The sequence below is a fragment of the Platichthys flesus genome, chromosome 5 (assembly GCF_949316205.1).
Source record: "Platichthys flesus chromosome 5, fPlaFle2.1, whole genome shotgun sequence".
Taxonomy (NCBI): domain Eukaryota; kingdom Metazoa; phylum Chordata; class Actinopteri; order Pleuronectiformes; family Pleuronectidae; genus Platichthys; species Platichthys flesus.
Genome location: NC_084949.1, coordinates 19,383,324 through 19,406,474, shown reverse-complemented (window position 1 = coordinate 19,406,474; position 23,151 = coordinate 19,383,324). Strand labels below are relative to the sequence as shown.

General features: G+C 41.0%; 1 protein-coding gene across 5 annotated transcripts in view; it reads right to left on the bottom strand.

Annotated features, from left to right (window-relative positions):
* Window positions 1–1,147: 1,147 nt before the first annotated feature.
* The window catches only part of npnta (nephronectin a), a 48,281-nt gene continuing 26,277 nt past the window's right edge, over window positions 1,148–23,151 (bottom strand). For 3 of the 5 annotated variants that reach the window (XM_062388802.1, XM_062388803.1, XM_062388805.1), the window contains 9 exons: window positions 20,256–20,375; window positions 18,814–18,933; window positions 16,692–16,826; window positions 15,340–15,462; window positions 13,657–14,079; window positions 7,303–7,392; window positions 5,796–5,894; window positions 3,137–3,396; window positions 1,148–2,670 (listed from right to left, as the gene is read on the bottom strand). In XM_062388802.1, coding sequence (XP_062244786.1) covers window positions 2,560–2,670; window positions 3,137–3,396; window positions 5,796–5,894; window positions 7,303–7,392; window positions 13,657–14,079; window positions 15,340–15,462; window positions 16,692–16,826; window positions 18,814–18,933; window positions 20,256–20,375 — 1,481 coding nt within the window. In that variant the 3' untranslated portion in view covers window positions 1,148–2,559. The remainder of the gene's footprint in view (window positions 2,671–3,136; window positions 3,397–5,795; window positions 5,895–7,302; window positions 7,393–13,656; window positions 14,080–15,339; window positions 15,463–16,691; window positions 16,827–18,813; window positions 18,934–20,255; window positions 20,376–23,151) is intronic. The other 2 variants (XM_062388804.1, XM_062388806.1) reach the window with 1 other exon arrangement.

Below are 23,151 nucleotides of genomic sequence, written 5' to 3'. Positions count from 1 at the left end.
TTTCAGAAACACTCCAACCAGCACTTCTGGCACCAGCAATCATACCACAGTCAAAGTCACTGAGATCACATTTTCCCCTTATCCTGATGTTGGATGTGAACATTAACTGAAGTTCCTGCCTTGGTTTATTCATTGCACTGCTGCCGTAGGATTTGCTGACTGGATAATGACGTGAATAAGCATGCATGCCTAATTAAGTGCTTGGAGACGGTCATAAAATCTGAATTGTTAACATCAGATCGCTGTCCTCTCCTTCTTCTTCCCATTTATTCATCCTTTGTGGCATCTACTGCTGCTGATAGCCCTGTGCTTGTACTGAGTGTGTGTGTGTGTGTCAATGAGGAGCTGCTCATCAAAACATTATACAACAGCATTATTAGTAGTAATAAACTTAACAGGATATCATCAATGTATGTACCCTAGTGACAGGTGTGGCTATTATCAAAGAAGAAGAATCTTGTTGGCTTTTTCAATACTAACAATGGAGAAACACGCTGCCTTGACCATATGGTTCTTTGTCTTTCCTTCTCCTATCTCCTCCTCCTCAGGTGCTGCAGAACCTGAAGCCCATTTACAATTAAGATAAGTGATAAGAGGCTGGAGACGCATAGACGCCTTTCTCTCTCGCCCCAGCAGCAGCCTGCAGCTCACCTTGGTTTGCCCGGAGTTTTTCCCCCGACATACATGTTAGGTCTTTTCTTATTTGGTTGTTGTTTTAGTTTGAGTTGGAGATCTCCAGTACTCTCGTTTTGGTGGTTTGGTTTTGATCTAGATTCAGATTCCTTATTTATTATTAGATTTTGAGGATGTGCTGGGTTCGACTGCAAAACTGCGAGGTTCGCCCAGAGCCTTCCTCATCTTTTGCTCATTTTGGCCCTGACCTCAGTCTCATTTTGTTTCAGTAACTTATTCTCTTTATGGTTTTTGCTTGTTTGCAAATAAATTATTATTCAGTGCATCCACCGGTTTGTTTGTGGTGTCCCTATTATATGTTATGGCCTCATCTGAGACATTGTTTGTTTATAGATTTTTGTGGGGGCGCAATCATACAAATTTGGAGCAGGAGTCTGTGCGCTAGTAGTCGGGGGATGGATCATGACACTTATCCCCATTTTATAGCATCAAATTACGAATTAAACCAGACAGAAACCATCCAAGCTTTACTTAAGTCGTCTTCTACTTCACTTACAAACATTTCAAAAACAAAACATGTTTTGTTTCTTAATATATCAGTCAAATGTATTTTATTTACATACTGGTCTAGATAAATCTGAATTTTGGTGAATGCACCCATGCATACAGAACACCTCTAAATTCCAGCCAATGCCCTTCATTGTCACAGCATACAATACGCAACTACGTGCCTTGCAAGTTACACACAGAGCACTCTACCATAACACATGACATACACATTTTGTGCACTTTAAACTGCCTTGTACTACACAAGGTTTCAATCTGTATACATGTTCTTGAATCAAAAAGTTAAAATACCAACCATTTTAAAATCCAATTAATATCCATGGATGGATTAACATAACAAATAAACCACACAACAAATGGGATTGTAGAGTATGTACACGCAACTACATTTACAATAATACAAGTGGTGAAAAGCCTAAAAAGTTGTTGGTGTCGTCTTTATAACAAAGGGCACTTAATAAAACAAAGCACATACTGTATCGTAGAAAGTAACAGTTTGGTTTGCAAATGTCAGACACGTTTCAAGTATATGAGAAACATGATAGTGGAGCATTTGAACAACTTTAAGAGGCTTCAGAAAGAGAACCAGGTGGACAAGATGCTTTTGTGACTGTTTTCTACCAAACAAGATCTCTGAAATACTGTGACAACAAAAAGAAAAACTGCAAAACTGTGCTATAGAACAGTAATGAAGTCTCAGGCCTGACCATACTGACTGATTCAGGTTTGGAGAAATCACATCATAACACACACATTTTGTCTTTTACACCTTTTCTTTTTTGAATATTTCTTACCTTCACAAGAAAATGCAAATGTATAGTACCTCTGATATTCTGCTGATCAAAACATTTCCAAATTTGCCCCTGGCTGCACGTTTTAACATCAGGCAAAGGAAAAGCAATGGCTCGAGGTTTAAAGGATCAAAGCAAGGAAAAAGCCTACTCCTGAGAGGGGGAACCAGACTCCCTCTTTCTTCAGGGAGAAATTTAGTGAACATGGCCCTCTCACTGGCGCGGCTGAAAGGCTAGCGCTGTGTTAGGTGGAGCAATATCTCCGTGGTGTTCAGGTACGTGCAGGTTTCAGACTAATGCGGTGATGGTGTATGAAGAAGGCTGAGAAGATGGGAGTGTGCCGCTGAGGATCGATCCATCAGATTCTGTTCCGGTCCCTTTATTTGTAGACAGTTGAGAAAGAGAGACCCACTGTTCTGCAGACGCACAATTTTTCGGACATCGTTCACAGGGTGGATGGGGGCGTGGGTTCCTGGCAGAGTGGGGGGGGGTGTCACTACAGAGTCACTTCTCTTTGAGATGATATTCCCTCGTGTTTTCGTCCTGACTTTTCCCCCTGCTCTGTCAGTTAGAGTCTCCTCAGATTGTGCTCCTCCGTGCAGGAGCCTTTCCTCAGGGTGATGTCGTCCACGGCCATCTCTCCACTCCTGCCTCGCCCACGCTCCCCCTTCAGGATCACCTGGGGAACAACAGCACAGTTCACAGTTATGTACTATTATAGACAAACAATAATAATAATAATAACAATACAAAGTGTATTTCTATGGCAACTTTCCAAAACAAAATATGCTTCACAAAATAAAAAGTGTAATGATAGCAAATTTAAAAAAAGCCAAACCATACTCGATGAAATAAAACTAAACAGATCAACATTAAAATTAAAATAAAAAGACTAATCAAAATAAAAACTGTTAACGTGCTAATCTATACAGCTTTTTTTTTTAAAACACTTTTTTAACTGAAGCACTGATTATTCCGATCTAATGTTTATAGATTTTTGTCAGAGGTAAAACCAAAAAGGCATGATCCACTTTATTTCCCGCATCGATAAAACTATGATGAAAACCTATGGAAACAAGACTATAATAATTACAATTTGCGTAGGAGCTGCATGACACATGTGAAACATGTTTGTCGTTACTTACACTTTCCAGGCCTGTGCCCCATAATGTGATTTGGGTGTGCCTCCAGCCGTTTCCTCCTGTCCGGCCCCAAACTGCTGGACTGTACTGCTTCCCCTTCTTCACAAACACCTGCAGCATCCCCACGTGGTGGCCCGCCAGCTTGTGCCGGAACGACAGGCACAGATTGCCATCGTTCCAGGGAGGGGTGAGCGGCAGGACCAGCCGAGCCCCTCGTCCAGTCCTCTTGTTTCCTACATCAGGTATGGTGAGGTACCGTCCACCTGGGGGGGAGGGACAGGGGTGATAGAGTTAATTAATGAAATTAAACCAGTGGGGCACAGTTATTTAGCATGTGTTCCATACATCCTCTGCTCATGTATGTCCAATACATCTATCCTTCACAGCAGGTGGTGAGTATAATAAACATCTGGGGCTCATTCAGTCAGCAAACAACCCAGAGCATTTGGATTTCTTTATCCAGTAATTCTGATTAAAGGGTTCTTCTTAGGGTCATGCCCCGCTGCTCAACAAAGTTTGATGGAAATAAGTTGTATTTTAGAAATCCTGACAACAACAAAATTATGCAGATCCCAGCTTCAAACCAAGTTTCGTTAAAATCAGTTCAGTTGTTTTTTTTCTGAATGGCAGACAAACAGCAATGGAAACATAACCTCTTAGGCAGAGATAATTAAAAGAAGAAACTTTAAAGTGAGCATTCATTAAATTTTTCAGTCAGACACCAATGAGTAGAAAAATCCTGCTTGAAAACCACTTGAGTTTGTGTTAGTTTAAAGCTGCCACTCTCCCCTGAGTGACGTTTCATTTGTTAGTATATTTGAGTGTATTCCATAGACTCACAGTTTTCATTTGAGCAAAGACAACTTTCCATGCCATCTGCAAACAATGTCTGTGCATAATCCTGAAAAGTTGAACTCTTTTCTGTACCTGCACTTGAGTTTTACAAAATGCAGTTATTGGATTTCTTTGAGCAGCACAAATGAAATCTGAACGATTTGGGTAAGAGTTGGACAAAAAAAACAAATACATATTTCATCCTTTCCATCCAACTGTGGAATTTGAAGTGATACAAAAAGAAGTGGTGAAAAAGCCTTGACCTACTTAAGTATGTTTCTTATCCTAAAAATGTAGCCAGTTACCCATGGACATTTTTTCATTAATTCATGCATTAGTTAGTGATGGAGCTGTATAGTTTAAAAAATGTCAAAGTAAAAGTGCTTGTGGCTTATAGGTGATTAATGTTGATGTATTTTGCGTATAGTGGATCAGTGTATGGCTGCTGTTAACCACAGGGGGTCCAGTAGCTACTGTATCTGCAGGCCACACAGACTTTCTGCATAAGTTATGAGCCTCCTCCAAATCTGTGCCAAGCTTTTAAAGCCATGAGTGTCTGCCAGTGGCTGTCCATCAATAGTTACATATTTCACAGCCCACTGAAGATGTAGGTGGACACACACGCACCATAAATAAGACATAATTCAAATATTGCGATTTAACATATTCACCACACGCTGCAGTTGATTGAAATATGTTTTTTAAGATGGATTACTCTCACTCAGACCTTAGTTTATGATTTACTATAAATCATTTTCCAAGTCTGGGCAAAAGTATTTACGTTCACTAATGTGTGAGCACAAACTTGGCGGAAATGAGGCCTGAATGTCTGGAAACAAACTTGTAACTGCAGGCCAGTTGGCTGTGGAGGCCACATGTAGCTAGTGCTGCCTAAACATTGCCAGGACGCAGCACGGTTTAGTCTCCCTCTCTGCCTGTGCTGAGTCGTCTCAGTGTAATTCAACAGAACTTCCCTCTCGCCTGGACCCAAACAAAAGCAGTGTTGTGTTTCCCAGCCACAAGTATGAGAGACGAGTCACGTAATTCACTTGTCATCTGCATCGCTTTGTAAGGCCGCAGAAAACACAGACTACTTCCCGCAAGAAACTCCTCATTCTGACCTGTGATTGAGCAGAACAACGGATGTCGTGGTGCCGATGAGTGTAACAAGGACTGAATCTGTGACATGTGGGTTTATTGCAACAATAACCAGATCAGAATAAAAGCTGTAACATCAGTCTAGGCAGACAATTCAGATTGAAATGCGTATGCAGGGTTAAATGTGTTTGCCAATGATAGAAGCATACATAAGCTCACATCAGGAAACACACCGATCCTCACACACTATATCTTCCTCTCTATGGGGTTCACTGGATCCCCAAACAATCAATGCCGGTGAGGTGAATAACCATCACGATCCCGAAAGCACTCCAAGTCAGCTATATGGGATATCACGTTCTCTGCTAGATCATTATATATATATACTGTCGATATATATATATAAATATACAATGCTATATATGTTGATAAGGAGGGCAACCCTGACTCTTCATAAACTGATGTTACAGCTTCTCTATAAATATATCGCAATAATTCTGATCGGGCTAGTTTGTTGCAATAAACTCATTCAAACCCACAAGTTGCGTTTAAGTATCTTCTGGAGTCACTTGCGCCGCTTAGATGTTCAGACTCTGTGTGTGTGTGTGTGTGTGTGTGTGTGTGTGTGTGTGTCTGCATGTTTGTGCGAGCCAAGAAGTTTAACACAGCTCTTCTCATTTTCATTTTTCTCAATGTAAAATAAATTTGAGTGTGCGGGTTCTGCAGTTACCTGACGGATCAGGTGTCGTCTCCCAGTGCAGGTCTCCGTCTTTGTCCCTGATCCAGCCGCAAAGGCCGTCATCAAAAGAGCAGCTCAGATACCCTGACTCTGAAGAGGATGAAATGTTTTCAGAGGAGCCGAGGGCAGACACACACATACACATACACATACACATACACACAAAGACACACACAGAAAAGGTTTCAGTCTGCTCTCTGTGATGCTTGACAGGAGCCATGCTGTGTGCCTCTAACCTCACCTAAGGCCAAAGGACTGCTGATGCTCTAGTGAATGAGATGAACACAACAGAAGTGTAAATATTTGTTATAATATAATTTCTGAAGAGAACTGATGCCATGAGGGAAAAATCCAGTGGGAAGCTACGTAAACAAGAAATGGGAAAAACATCATCATTATTTGTATAATTTGCTGGCATTGCGATAAAAGTGTATATAAGTGCATTTACATACCATAATAAAATATCTCACGGTTACGACTTAGCCATAACAATGGACTGCTCTGTTTATTTATTTATTTTGTTATTTATCCACCACTCCAAAGTGCAACATTTATTCTATTTATCAATGCATACATTATCGACTGACAGTCTAATGTGTCTCTATTTTGATTCCTTGTATATACATGTTATGTAGATATATAAAATATTTTATTCTATTTTAATATTCTTAAAGCACCTATTTCACTTTTTATCCTTTACTTCGTAGTCTCAAGTTGTGTATATGAGCTAATAGGGCATTTACAGGCTTACCCCATACAAACTTTCAATGTACCTGTACAGTGACAGTAAAGATCTTTCGAATCTCAAATCTCTTGAATGACTTTATATTGTGACTGAGGCAAAAATAGTCTCTCTCTCCATGAACTGCTGTACGAATTTTGGATCCAAGATCAAAATAACCTCAATAATTTGGTTCATGAAGCCCCGTTTCCAGAAAACACTTCTCAGTTCCTTCTCTGAGCCAATGAAAACGCCTTCTCTCTCGACAGTGTATGACAAATGATTCTCTGCGAACCAAAAATAAACATGCGACTAAATCATTAGGGCAATTTAATCTGCGCGCCATTGACAACAATAACTCACACTGAGCAAATACGACAGACAAAATGCTGTCTCCTCACTAAATATTTTTTTTGAATTGTTATTGTAGGAATTCTACATCGAGAACAATGTCGCTTATGAGCGGAGATGTGCCTCCAAATGATCAATTCATCTTTCAAACAGTCAAGCAGGCTTCATGTGAAAATTTAGAAAATCTGGCAGTGCGTCCTGGGCTGTGAGCCATTATTTAAACGGATATGAACAGACGTCACGTGTCACCTCGCTGTGAAAGGCCTATCAAAACACATCTGTTCACTGTATTGCTTCGCCTCGGCAGGGATACTACAGGAGCTGATTGTCACTTTCATTTCGCCCGTGACAAATGTGGCTCGTCCGTCATTGTTTGAGCTCAGCAGTCAGCCGCCGCTGATTGTCTTTGTCAAATGTGTTGTTTACCTGGGTCGTCTCTGGCTTCATCCGCCGTGTTGCCGAGCTCAATGTCAAAGTCGATGCCGAGCACAGTGTTGTCTCCGTTGTTCCGAGGGACTGAGGTGAGAGAGACGCAGGGTTAGATAAAGGATTAACAAAGGTATTATATTTTCTCACTGCTTGTGGCTCTCGTGTGGATTTGTTTCATTACTCCACAAGGATGAATCAATGTCATGGTTTATTGCCCTTGTATCTAAACACATTTAACCACACAGACCAGAGAAAACCTGCACAAACACCAGAAGTCAAATATGAAAAAGGGCAAAGGCTCGTCTGAGGCGTATTTTGGGTAAATGTTGCTGCTGCACAACCAGGAGCTTACACTTACACACACACACATAGACACACACACGGTTGTACAGCTATCTTAGTGAGGGCATACATTGGCATAATTCATTCCCTAGCCCCTAGCACCTAATTCTAACTCTTAAACCAAGTCTTAACCCCCAAACAGTCCATTAAAGAGGGGTCACAAAGTGAGGACATGCCAAAACATGCCTCACTTTCCCAAAATGACCTCACTCCGTAGGTTGTAGACACAAAGATAGCTGTACAAGAGCACACACACACACACACACACACACACACACACACACACACACACACACACACACACAGTCCTGAAATAGCCTCTTTCCTTCTCCAATGGGGTCACACTGCCCAAAATACCATAAGCCAAGCTGTCTTATGAAAGGTCAACTGACAAGCGATGCCCAGAAAGTTGGTACAAATCTTTTTGCAGCTTGAGATGCTTTGACCCTTTGGAAGGAAAGTTGTCTTTTCTGGTTTGAAATCATTTTAACAAAGGAAAGTCATTCATTTATTTTCTAACCTGCAAATTGGTGGGGTTTGCTGATGAGAAGAAACATCTGTGAAACTACTCACAACAACCTGCAGAATCTTGCTCCTATGCTACAAATGTGCTGTAACCTGCACTTGAACCGTCGGCCCCCCAGAGTCGTCCCCCCACCCCGGGCCACACAGCCCCGCAGACTGCAATGTAGTCTTTCAGTCGTAGGAATCTCAGAGCAGGGAGGTCACACTAACACCAGGCTCTCCAGCAATCCCAGGCACCCAGGTCTGTGTGTGCGAGTTTGTGTACGTGTGTGTCTGGGCTTTTAAGGAAATAGCCACCCAGGAGTTATGCATCCGGTCGTAGGTCAGAAATATAGAGTGTAAATAAAGTGACGTGCTTATTAAAGGAGCGATAATTTGAGCTGTGGCACTGAGGCGAGTAGCAAAATATAGCTTTGATATTCTGTCTCATCAAGTTGGGCTGCGGATACTGTGAAATGAACTTCAATTATTTGGCTTAGGTTTTTTTTTCTTTAGTGCGATTTTGAATCTGTAAGGGTTTAACCAAATTACAAAATAACATTGTGTCGAAGATTTCTTGTAATTTTGGATTAATAGGACAGTAGACGAGAAATGGAGCGAGAGCGGCGAAGAGACACAGCAAAGGGTCGGGTCGGAATCAAACCTGCGGACCCTGCAGGAGGGCTCAAGCCTCCAAAAATATTTTAACAGATAAATTGTGTTTATTAAGAAGAAATAGGTGATAATTTCCTGCAGCTATGTCATATTAATGCAAATAAAGAAAAAAGACTAATTACAATTTATAATAAACATACAATTTATTTCACAGAGCCTAACTGGATAAGGACATGTATGTATCACAAATAAACATGACATTTTAGTTAAACTATCGGATAAGGAAACACAAATACCTATCAATAGTTGTATTGACGGGTGTCTGTGTCTCTTAATCCGATGACAAGAATTGTTACAATCAGGTTAGGAGGCACAATCACCTATATTCATTTTGCATTATATTAATTAACGGGAGAATGACTAAGAGTAAAACCAAAGTTTAAAATCTAACCCTATGCTCCAATACAACTGAGGTGAAGGGAATTCTGTGCTGCTTACACCATTAAAAATGTAGATTGGAGCTTGTGAACCGGTTACTTTGTAGGACCCACAGATCTCAATGTCAACAGTCTGATGTGAGTTCTTCTTTAGGAGAAAGTAGTTGAAATATAAACTATTCCACAGTCAGTGGATTGCCAGAGCAAGTCTGACATTGTGTCTGTAAATACAAACTGATCCAAATAAGCAGAGCAGCTAAAACAATATAACACAAATATTTGAGGGAAGTAACCCTGTATAAAACTTCATACTTAATGTTACTACATTAGTAACAGTTGTGCTTTTACCTTTGAGGCTTTGTGGTTTATTCTAAGCAAATATTTAATTCATTATTTTATTCAATAAAAGCGGCTTAAGGGGGATTTTCTATGATTTGCTTAAGCGTTGAGCAAATACACTGATCAGAGACGACTTTTCTTTCCTTGTCTCTTTATGTCTCAAGAGAAATAGCATATTTCATGATTTGAATTTCTTGAAGTAGCAGTGTGAGGAACATTACATGAAACCTTAAACACTTCTATAATATGGTATGAGACAAACAACCTGTAATTAAACACATGGTGCTATATTTTTTTTAATTATTAGCATTTTGTAATTTTTTTTTTTTAATTCGCAAGTATATTTTTGAACTTTGCAGAAAGCCACTACTTCTTACTAAGATTAATGCTAAGCTGCGCAACCTTCCTCCAAGCTCAAGTTCATACTTGTCACAGAAACGTGACTAATTAACAAACTTTTAGTTGAAGTTTTCTGAATTTCCACTGTGAAGCAATCATGCTGGTGATTGAAAAGGTCCAGACTGAACAGGAAACCACAAAACTCAGAAAATTGCTCTGGCCACAGCACACATCTGCAAAGCTGAGATGTTCTTCATACCCTGAGGCTCTTATTCAAATGATTCCTATTTCAGACTGTGGTGTCTCTGCTCCTTCCCTTCCTCGTCTTGTACAAACCTTCTCCAGGAAGCTCTGATTTCTCGAACTGCTCTGGTGCAAACCATTAGATTGATGTTTCCCTCAAGCAGTGCAGACAGGTGTTAATGTAATTTCTCTCCTCCTTCCTTTTTCTAATTATGTGCTGCCATCTGGCAAGGTGAGGAGGAACCACATGATCTCACCTCTTATCCTGTACTTTGCTGTTCTCTCCAAACATGTCAGTGGAGCTTAATGTTGGATTTTAGATACACTGACTGTTGCTGTGCCTACAAGTGAGCATGACACAAAAACATTTCTATTTATGTTTGATTACACTTTCTGTGTTATTCATGCTCTTGCTGCATCTGGACTTGACAGTCCTCACCTTCTGCTGCTTTTTCAGTTTGGCTGTACGCTGCATCATAATGTGCATATTCACCAAAGCTGCCTTTCCGCCTCAGGGACTTTACCCAGGAACCTTTGCAGGAACTCTGAGTTGCCACTGCAGGGACCAGGATCCAATTTAAGTTTGGTGGAAATATTTTTAACCTATAAAAAGTCCCTGCTCAGGGGTTGAGTACTTTACAAAGGGGAGGGGCAAGCGATGCTGAAGATATCTGCTTGGTTGAGTGCTATATTTTTAATTAGTTCCAGTTCGATGTTCTTATTGTGTGCATAGATAATTTAAAAGATATGAAAAGAAAGTTTTGGGCACTGGACAATATGAAGGACATCATTCCTAATTTATAACAATATCAACAAATCCTATAAAAAGCATTTATACCTTAGTCCTTTTAAATACTTTGCAACATCCCAATCCTGTCTTTAGCTATTGATCCTTTAAAAGGTAATTTTTTCCTACTGAAGAGGTAAATCTTTTAAAGTGCATCACAGCTTGATAAAAAAATAAAAAAGTAATTTTCAGGAACAGTTGATAATTGAAGTTCATTTCAATTTCAATTCATTCAAATTCAAGATAAATAGTCCATTTGTTGGAGACTATTTAGACCGGCGGATGAATATGCAGTAGGTGTGCTCTTAAGAAATTTACGTTGCCCGGATGTGTGAATAATGAATAATTCTCTGCTACATTTTTTTTGTAACAATATATGCTAAATTCTCCCAGGCTCCAAAATAACTCAATGTATCTCTGTGTCAAGGTTCTTAAATATTTAACATAAAATTTCTGCTCCCACACAATTGCGGTGGTGTTGGAATACATTGTGTTGTCACCCAGTGCAACGGAGTGGCTCGGCCGTGGAGGCTTACGGCACAGAGAAATGCACCGTATTAGAGTTATGCACACAATAGATCTTAGTGAGATCAGTTCATTGTTGATTTTTATGGGGTATGTTGACAATCTGGAGTAATATGGATCGTGCAATAAATCTGGCGGCTGTTCCTAAGTGATCGGTCCTTTGCTGTCAGGGCCCCAACCCAGAATTCCAACCTAATGGCTTTTGTGGTATTTTTATTAGCGATTACTTATGTGTTTCTTTATCATTCATCTTATTTGTTCAGTTTATTTTTATTTATTTATTTTTCTAAACATTTCAAGTTTAAATGATATATTAAACTCCTTTGCTTCTCCCCTTTAATATTAAGTTTTAATTGCCATCTTTTTGAAGCACTTTGTAAAGGCTGTCTTTTAAAGGAATTGCATAAATAAAGTTATTATTATAAAAAGGTGTTTAACTGCATACAAATAGATTCACAGAGGTTATACTGTCCCTGCGGTTTTGGACCAAAAGTAGCAATTCCATGCTTTTAATAGGTGAAATGAATTCAACACTGTGAGAATTGCAGTGTTTACCTCCTTTATTAAAGTGAAAAGAAAAAAAAAAGATCTCAACCGGCTCTCCTTGCTACAGTATTTTTAATTCTGCTCTGTTATTTGGTTTCTGTCAAGAATGTCAAACTAAATCAAAGACGGGTAAAGCTCCATGCTTGGCAGAGAGCACGATGTGGCATGTGAATAAACAATAGTCAGACTGAGCACCAATCAGTTTTTTAACTTACCTTGAGATCAAAATATCTTATATATTACCTATTCATCATGTTTAAATCATATTTATAGAGGGTCACATATTAAAGTGAGAGCCTTAGCCTGGCTGATTTGACAAATCAAGCACTTTGAGCTGACATTATAAACATTTTTAAAGTTTCTAGATACACTGCGGCCCGATGCAAATTGCTTGGAAAAATTGCATCCACATGTTCATGAGTTTGAATACAAAATAGATATGATAATTCACATAATCAGACAGGTGAACATCACTCCTGATTCCCCAGAATGTGTCATGTTTTAAAAATAAACGCAGTGTTCTCGGATTCAGATGAAGAAATATGCAAATTCTCTCCAGCGATAGACCTGTCAGGGAGTTGATGAAGACGAATAGCGAGACAAATAAGAGCCTTATAGAGTTAAAGTCTGTGAAAGCAAACAGGAGCTTCACTGCACAATTAAACAGCAAAACCCAGAGATCAGAGTCTCCTACTGCAGCGTTACTATGTTAGAGCTGCTCCAATCAATATATCTTTATATGAGTATACTGCATTCGGTTGAAATGTTAACAGTGTTGCTTCCTCTCTTCACTCTCAGTTATGTATTGTGTATTGGTGTCTTTCAGGTCAGTTATTTTGGATTTTACGGCCCATCACTCTACTGTTTTGGTTCAGTTTTAACCACTGTCATCATCATCCTCTCCAGACACAGCAGCATCTGTTGTTATGGAAAAAAAGATTTAACAGCTAAAGAGGCAGATATTTCCCCGAGGAGAAGATTAAAACCAAAAGTGAGTGAATGTGGGGCACGGCTTCAAATGAATGTGTTTCTGCATCTCCAGGATGTGGGAAAATGCAACAGTTTGGAAGCAGGTTCACCAGATGTATCACGTTAAGAGGTGAGAACATGTTAGAGCTGTGGTTTGCAGATATAGTTGAACTGCTCCCATGTGGCCAGAAAATGAATTGAATGCAGTTATAAAGGTCTGCGTATATTATTGGTATTTGTAGAAAGGTTTATAATTGAATATATTTTATATCTATATCTATTTTCTATCTGCAAATCTTCAATAACTCAACTGCAGCCCATGAGGTCTGCTTGTGCTTGGATTTTCTGTGATTGTGACCGAGCTTCGATGTTTAGTTATTTTTGTACAGATTCCTTCAGTCCAGCTTCAGCTCTTCTCCTCGTACCTCGCGGTGCGGACATGAAAAGTCCATTCCTCATCTGCTCTTTGATCTTTTTTCAAAGTTCCCAGAAGGGTTAGTATAAGAAATATTCTAAAATCTGAATGTGATATCAATAAGTGCTGCTCTCACACTGACAGAGCACGCTGTTGAATATAGATGGAAAATAAAACAAATTAAAAAGGTGTGATAGGCGTTAAAATTTTTCTTTTCTACGACAAGAGTGGCATTAGGTCACCAACAGTTCAGAAATATAAATAAAATAATGGAAAAATCGAGCTCTTACTGTGAACGTCCCCTCTCTGCTTCGTGACCTCCTTCTGGATGGTGTTGTCTACAGGGGTGGGTGGTGGCGGCGTCGAGGGGCGACTGGTTGGAGCTACTGTCCTGGGTGGGACGTAAGGCTTGCGTGTTGGTATCAGAGGCTTCCTGGTGGGGACGAAAGGCTTCCGGGTGGGAACTGATGGTTTTCGTGGGGCTGGGGTGACCCGACGCGGAGGAGGAGGTGCCTTGGTTGTGGCGGTTGTAGTAGTTGTGGTTGTTGTGGTGGTGGTGGTTGTAGCAGTTGTTGATTTGGGGATAACGGGGAAGATTCTCCTTGGGGTCTGTGGAGGGCGGATGGTTGTAGTGGTCCTCCTCTGATCCCGGTCGGGGATGTGGTTGTGATGATTTGGGGGTCTCGGTGGGTCAATAACCACTTTTGGAATGGCTGGAATGAGAAGAGAATGCAGATGGAGCACTGAAATATGAGCACTTAAGTCTTAATGAGGCGTAGAATTGCAGACTAACTGCAATGATTAGCTTGACTTTTGCAGAGAAGGGCTTTCTCTCATCTCCTGATATCTGTTAACTAAATGTTAGCAGCCTAAAACAAATTGGGTGTCTCAAATCACACCGACGTAAAAGCTCACATTTGCGAAAACAGGATATGAAACCAGCTGCAGTTTCACATTCATTCATTCAATTTGGAGCTTTTTAAGGACAGATCTGCCACTGTGAAGGCGACCTGCTTTCAAATGAATATCTGCTGTTTTTTAAAATTCATATTGCTTTTTGGCCGTGGCTTCTTATTCACGCTCGTCCTGATTAGCGATTCTTTGTGCGCTTGTAGCCAGAGGCTTCACAGCATCGGGCTAAAGCTGTTCTGTGTGTGTGTGTGGAATGATCTCTGCTCTCCAACAGGCTGCGGTGCCCTGGAGATCACCCTCACTCTGCAGACGTCATCAAAGTAACACCTCCCATTTCCCCTTTGTTCCTGCGCGCACATTCTTCACGTCAGGGGCAGAAGCAGAGACTGGGCTGGTGGTGCTGGCTGGTCGGGGGGGTGTCATGAGTGAGGAATGAGCGTGGACAAAGGCAAGCGGTTTGAACTCAGTTATTGCCTTCTCGGGTTGCAGGCGACTTTGATATGTGATACACAAATAGGATATTGCAACTCGAGTCCCAGAACACTTGGGGCTCACACCCTGTGGGCAGGTGACAGGGTGAAATATCTGCGGCGCCCTACGCCAGGAGGCATCCTCTCTGCTCCATGGATTGTAACACCAGTTGTGTCCGTTGGATGATTAAATAACTGTGGAGAATAAATGACTCCTTGTCCACTGAGCTGAAACTGCAGACGCACTGACTAATAGACTGTGTGTCAGCGAGCAGAAAGAGACAAACTGCCGGGGAGAGAAATATTTCACATTTGATGCAGACTCCTCTAAATTGGCTGATTAAAATGGCCAGATGTCAACACGGGAGTGGAGGATCACTCTGGGCGCATGTGATAAGGGAGCAGGCGGATTTAAGTAAAGACTGACAGCCATGACAAAGAAAGGAATTTCAGTCCAAGCTCTTTGCTCGCGAGGCTATTCCTCCCTCTTACTTGCTTTCTGAAACACGCTAGCAAAGAAAAGAAAAATGTGGGGCCCTGATTCTCCGCAGAAGGGAACACAGGGGCCAGGGTTTTGTTCTCGGTTCTTACGTTTGCAGTCGTGGCCCATCCCCCTGTAGCCGTCTCTGCATTTGCACTTGTATGAGCCCGGCGTGTTGTAGCAGGTGGCGAAGCTGCTGCAGTGGCTCTGACCTAAAGAGCACTCATCCACATCTGAAAAGATAATGGAAACATATCAACATTCAGGGAGTGGGTGCAAGTGTAAAACGCTTCAGACAAAACAGCAGAATATCAAAGGCTAATTGCTTCCCATCCACTTCAAGGAGGGTTTAAAGTTTATGTCAGGTGCGCTGTTAGCGAAAGCATTTAAGTGAATAACAGTGATCCCTCCATGAATGCCAGAGCAAAATCATTACAAGGAGCTGCAGGGTCCTTCAGGCGAATCAGATGCGACAGCCACCAGCTCCTCCAACTGCCACTGCTGCCCTTTCTATTCTTCACCCTCAAAAAAGTTTGTTCTGAAAAAAGATTTCAATAAAGGAAGACTGGAGAGTCCTCCACATGCTGCCAGGATTCAAGGGAAATATGGGTGTCTGTGCACAACCAATTCAAGTCTTAATGGCAGCTAGTCTTGAGTGTAGTTTCCAGTTCCTCTTTAGATAATACAAAATAAAGGGGAAGGGACAATTAAGTGAGATATTTCCATTTCAATTAAACCAAAAAATGTTTTGTTAAAAGATGCTACATGCTTGTATTCTAAATACTGTCACACCCGATCCCCTTTAGGGTCATGGATGTTACTCATTATTTTTCTTCAGCAATTCTTCTGTATGAATCAAAGTAAATTTAATAAATTCAATTTAGCTATTTTGATTTTTAATTACATTTATAATTCTTTCTTATCCTCAGCAGTGGAAGACGTATAGTGACTAAATACTCCATTAAATGTAAAACAACAGCATTTAAACTACGATTTTAACAACAATACTGTAAAGTAAATAATGCCATGGAAGAAGAACTTTAATGTTATTTACTAAAGAACTTATTTGAGCTGTTTTTTTACAGTTTACATGCACTTTAATCTGTAACAATGAATTATATGTTTACGTTTATGTACATTTTGTACATAAATCTTGATTTGCGAAAAGATAAGAAACTGTAGTAAATAATTAAATGTAAGGGAATAAAAAGTAGTTTATATAATGTTACTGAGCTTCTATTAATATGAAATAATCATAATAATTAATGTGTTCCTGCAACACTGATAATGTGCACGTTTTCAAATGTACATTAACGCTCCCTCAGTGTTAGTCAAACTCACCAATAAGAACTTATCGATTGGTCAAAACATCTCTGCAGAACCCTAACCCTAACCCCAACCCTAACCCTAACTGTGAGTTTATATCTGTGGACGCCTCTGTGCAGAGGCCTTGTGACGCTACCTGTGCACTGGTATTTCCCTCCAATGTACTGCAGGTCAAAGCCATCGTGGCACTTGCAGATGTAGCTGCCGAAGGTGTTGATGCATTTCCTGAACCGGGGACACACGGCGATTCCTGCTGCGCACTCATCCACATCTACAAATGAAGACAAGGTATTACATACAGGAATGATTCCAATTCACATACAGTAGCCTACATATTATGTACACAAGATAACACAATGTACTAATACCTTTGGATTCAAAGTGGCAATTTAATTCAAGACTCAACCAACATTTCCAATGCGAAAACTTTTTTTCCTCTGAACAAAGCCCATTATGTATTCTGTTCAGTGAGCAGAATCCGGTGTACAATGCTTTGTTCCATTATTTAATGAGCTACTCTAAGTGTCTTTGTTTATCACCTTTGCAGACATGGGGGCATTAATATTTAGGCACTGAGAGGCTCAAAGCATCCGCCTTAAAATCATTAATGGGTCCACTGCTGCTGAAGCATAGTGGAGCCACAGGGACTGTACTTTCAAAAGGACCTTAAAAATGCACCTGGACCAGCTGGGAAAACAAGCCAGTGCAGGAAGTGGGCAGAGCTCCCTTATCTCCTGAACAACCACTGTTGGGGTTCTCATCAGCAAGGCACACTGCTCCAGTGGAGCTGCTAAATGGACAACGTTTGGAGGCTGCCGCTGCTGCTGCTGCATTATTCAGCTTCTGACACGACAATGGTAAATTATATTTACACAAGCACACTTTGATGCAGGTACTGTACAGATTGTCTTTACACACAAAATATTGCTGCTTATAAAGCTCTGGATTTATGAATATATGAATATTTACATCTGGCTTTGAAGAAAACTCTGACTTGGCAAATAGTAGCAAATCTAGAACGCATACTCTCTCTCACACACACACAGACACACGCACATGCACGCACACACGCACCAGTTTGGTTTTATATTGTCAGTTCCATAAATGTCCTGTTATTTCATCCCTATTAATACTTTAGTACCAATAATTAATAAATACAAATTTATATATTATAAACCATATTATGAACAATATAAGCTTGTAAATCACCACTCCTCTGAGGCAGGAAATAAATGTATAAGAGTAATGTTACTGTCTCCACTTCTCTCCATAAAACTCAAATCTTGCTTCCAGACGGATCAGGAAACCCTCCGTGTCCTAATTCCTGTTGGAGGCAACCTCTCTGTCCTCTCCTGTATCCTTTTCATGATTTATGTTTGCTGTCTTTCGGAGATTTGCCCCCCTATTAGCCGGCCCCGAGTTAAGTGGGACTATATGGCAGAATAACAGGAACGGCCCACTTTGGAAGAGCCTGTCTTTAAACTTGACACAGGTTAACTGCCTCAACTGGCCCCCTTCTTCTGCTAGTTACTCATGTGAGGAGCTGAGTCGGTAAAAGAAGAAGGGGATGATGGGAAGGGTTGAGGGGGGGGAGCCGGGACTTCCCCTGAGGACATTTCTGCTGTGAAAGCTGGAGGAGGTAGGAAGTGGAATCAAGTCCCTGTTTAGTGACACACTGTTTAATTGCTGGGGTCCTTGATCAAAGTAAACAAAGATGTATTAGTTAATATTTGGGACGAGTTTCAACTTTGCTCACTAAGATATTTCCTTTCAGCTCAAAAATACCATTTTCACTGCCAAGCCTCTTTCTCTTTGCCTGATTGTCCCTCAGCCCATTTAAAACCCGAGAACAACACATTGCCACAGTCGACTAAAGAAGAAAGAGGGTAAAATAAAGACAGAGTGTTCATGCCTCTTGTACGGTGGCCCTGAGAGCTCAATGCACTGCAACTTCAGAAAGCACATGCAAATAGACGCAACGAGGGAAAACGAAGAACACGTCTGGATCAATGAAGACACAGCACAGCAAATAGAAAATGCATTGCATACTACTGTGCGTGTTTGGTTGTGTTTTGGGTATTTGTTTGTGTTTGTTTGCAGAGCATTTTCTATTCGCTGCACATGTGTTCTCAAATTGATAAAGACGTGTCCATTTGCGTGTGTTGTGTCTATTTGCAGGTGTTTCCTTATATTGCAGTTCATTGAGCCCTCTAGGCCACCATACTCTGGAGATAAACAGTGTAAACTGTGGGACGTACCCACACAAGTTCTTCCATCTGGAGCCAGCTGCAGCCCGGGTGAAGGACACTGACATCGGACCTCTCCTTTCATCACCTCGCAGCCGTACTGGCAGTTGGCCATGCCACAAGTGCGAGCGTCTGGAGGACACAAGGGGAAGACAACACATATTAACACATGCTGATGTCACAATGGAGAGCGAAGGGTGCACTGTTTATACTTCCTTCACTCCCACCCACACTTAATAGACTCTCAAGCTTGGTCCTTATCCTCCAGCCAACGTGTACGAGGCACACTTGCCTGACTTTTCTGATATTAGCCAGGTTGATCCTGGGGTGCAGACAACAGAGCAGCACACACACTGCCATTATTAGATTCCTGTGCTTCACAATCGCCCTGTGTTCCCACCTTGCCCACGCAATCCTCCCTCACCAACTTTTATCCTCTTCAACCCTTGAAAACTAATAATGCATCACCGACATATCAAAGCGCCAGTCTGCAGCATCTCTGTGGTCGAGCCGCGCCAGGCAGATCGAGACCCTCGATTTCGCTCAGCCTCTCTCGATAGCTTCGGACCTTTCACAGGAAATTAAAAGCGAGGCTCGTGCTGCTGCTGCCTCAGCTGCCGTGGAACCCTGGAGTACAGCGTAATGACTGAGGTAATCCAGGATGATTAAAAGCTACAGTGATCTATTGATCAGAGCAGCAGCCAGGGAGAGAAGATGGTGTTTAACACTATCGTGCTATCATCACACAAAAAAACACCCCAGCATATCTTGGTATTGCCTCCAGAGGAGAGTAATTCAGACTCAGAAAATGTATTATCTTCTGATAAAAAGACAAATGAGGAAAATTGTGGTACTGGGATTTACCCATACCAGAGAGGAGACATGATGCGAAACTAGTTATCAGGTGGGGAAACAGAATTTACAAAGAGGCTTCTACTCTCTTTCTGTTAAATACCTCAGGGCAAACAATAAGACTACGGCTCTAAAGATGGAGTTTCTTTTTCATTTAAGAGCCCTTTAGGTTCTTCACAGGGGTTCTCCACTGTGTAGTGCAGCTATAACGAAGCATATCAACATGGGCCATTAATCAAAAAGTCTATCAAAGGATTGTAAGGCTGCTGTCAGAGGTAGTCACAGAAGCGGGAAGAGGTAACTTGCAACAGAGAGCATATGTCATCAGCTCTGCCGTGTTCAGACGTTCAGATGAATACGGTTTTAGTGAACATAGAAAAAAGCTTTCGCAGAATCACACCCGGGCTCCAGAGCAGAGGAGACAGAGGAGGGAGAAGACAGAGCAGGAATGTTTTAGACAACAATGCAAGAGGAGTGTACAATCATTGTGTGTGTGTGTGCGCGTGTGTGTGTGTGTGTGTGTGTGTGTGTGTGTGTGTGTGTGTGTGTGTGTGTGTGTGTGTGTGTGTGTGTCTGTGAGTGAGGGGGGGGGGCACACTCACTTCCACAGGTCCCGTCAGGCAACAGCATGTAGCCGTTTAGGCAGTAGCACTTGTAACTCCCGTATGTGTTCATGCACCTGTGTTTACAAGGCCTCGGCTTCAGCCCGCACTCATTCAGGTCTGCAGAGAGAGGGAGAAGGAGAGAGAGAGAGGCATAAATGGACTGAACAAGAGAGAGAGAGAGAGAGAGAGCGAGAGAGAGCGAGAGAGCGAGAGAGAGAGAGAGAGAGAGAGAGAGAGAGAGAGAGAGAGAGAGAGAGGCCCTCCGACTCAGGTGAAATTAGTCAGAGGGCAAAGGTGGAAAGGTCAATTGTGTTAAACCTCACCCATCCATTAAGTTTGGGCTTGAGGTGTCTGTGTGTTTGTTTGTGTGTGTTAATGTGTGTGTTTGTGTGTGTTTGAGAGGAGGAAGGAAGTGAAGCGTTGCCGTGTTCCGACAGGCCCACAACTCCCCTCTTTGATGATATAACAGGAAGCCAGCGTTAACCGTCACCCTGCCGATAACAGATTAAGTTATTACCCTCTGACTCACCACAGCTTAATGATAGACACATATAATTCCCATTTTTTCTTTTTCTTTTTTTTTTTAATACGCAGGCATAAAAAGTAGAGCGAGCTCGAACACAAGAGCCGGTGAAAATGATATTTGTCTGAGTGCGCGGCAGGGAAGGCTCCAGGGAGAAAGGAATATGCCCAGAGACAGCCCCAAACTCCGGGCTAACTGAGAAGGTTATTCATGTCTCCATACTCTTGGTGGATCCAGAATCTGTTTTTTCAGTCACTTTGCAGAACTCCTTTGGTTTGTTTGTTTGTTTGATTGATTGTTAGCTGGATTACACAAAAACTACAGGAGAAGGAAGAAACTAAGTTTTATTTCAGATGTTCCACTGTCTCTGACATTGGGAGATAGGGCGTTTTTCAACACGTCATTGATATCTCAGAGAATAATTCATGGATCTTGATATTTACGAGTAGGTGGAATTTGGTGCAGATCCTCGTAAAAATTCAGAACCAGTGAATTTAAAGTGGTGTCATAAGGAGACTGTAGGGCATTGGAGAAGAAATATGTATTTAACTGAGTACCAGTAGTTCTAGATTTTTTTTTGTATTCCTCTTACTGTGAATCAACAAAACCTCTCATTTAAGGAACATCACAAAACATTTTTTAAAGAACTGTAGCTAAGCAACCGCTTAATAGCTCTTTAGTCTTTTCATAATGTCTGAAAGTTTGAGGTGTTATAGCAAGAAAACCACAGCTATAACTAATAGCATTAATAATGTCTGCATTCCATTCAGGTATTTTGGTCCCAGGGCCTTGGTGTTTCGCTCCAGTGACTTACAGACACTCCTAAACGGAACAGAGCAGTCGTTAATGTTATTAGTTACACTCGTCCTTCCTGCTATAACAGAATGTCAAGCTGTCCTTCATGAGTCTACTGCTGCCTCTGCACCATCTGTGTTAAAGCATGTAACTGACATAGCATTCACAACATCCAATTGTTATGAAAAACATTTTTTACAGTTAGATAGATGGATACTTTATTAATCCCGAGGGAAATTCAGATCAGAGTTAATCGTGGGAAAAGGCTGAATGTATCTAACAACATTACAAATGTTGGTACTGATATTAGGGGTTTCAGTTTCATGGATCTAATGTGGAAGAGGCATCAGTGCTCACCTATAGATATATTCAATCGGGAGAAAAACAATCAAAGAGCCAAAAGGAGTTTGATCAATTTATCTCCAGTATTTTCCTTTCATGTGATGTAACAGAAAAAGCACAGGTATCACTTATACCATCATTAAATTCATGAAGTCTATCTATGCACATCGCTACCAGGGCCCTGTTTTATTGCATAGTGGCTGACGGGCTCCAAAAAATATACATTTCATAAACACTGCTCTTGAGAGAATATATTAATCATGCTGCTATTAGTTGAAGTGAAATCTAAGTTTCTCTCAGTCAATTATTTATTTCAGAAGACTCCTTTTGCACACCAAGATTTTTTCACTTTAGTTTGCTTCAAGCTTCTTTTTACTCCTAAATCAATCTGAAGTTTTCTAATAAATTGTGTCACTGAGCTGAAGAGAACTGGACGTTAAGGAACGTTCATACCGAACTGGTTGTGATAAGCAGACGCGCTTTTTCATGACGCAGCTCTTTCTCACAGCCCTTTTCAAGAGTATATCATAAAAATGTATTTTTACCTCAGCAAAGAGGGGAGGTTTTTACCCCTTTCCGTTTGTGTTTTTGGTTTCCCCCGAACCTTAGGATGGGACATGTGCTAAAAGGAAGGCATCTAATTAGGGGGCAGATCCAGCTATTTCTTTTATCGCTTTCTTAAAAATAACAAGAGAGACCTGATGTCTATGGGTGACTGCACATTGGTCCAACTGGATGAATTTAAGGGTTCTGTAGAATGAAAGTGAAAGTGCTTCTACTTTACTTCAGTACATTCGCAAGCTACCTAACTGTGGGCTACAGTAACTGTTATGGATCCACAATAACTGTCTCTGAGGGAAAAAAATATATATTTTTAACGATCTGTAAAAGTTAATACACATTGAACCAAATTGTTTTCATCTAATGCCTTTGGGATATTAGGTAAACAAATAGCTATCAGTTTTAATTTCCCCTGATATAAAAGTCACCGCAGCATTTAATGGAATTTTTATCCGATTATAATCCTTAGGATTTAATAAAGGCCCACATTATGAATGGCTGGAATACTGTAAAGTTGTTCTAGGCTTAATTTAAGTGTAAGGTCCAATTCATTTTCATGTCTGATCAAGCATAATTTTGAATGAGTGAGTAGGTAGGGATTAAATATGTATGGATGCTGATGGAGACAGCGGGTAATGTGTCTTACTTGGCCCCAATCTATTCTTAATATTT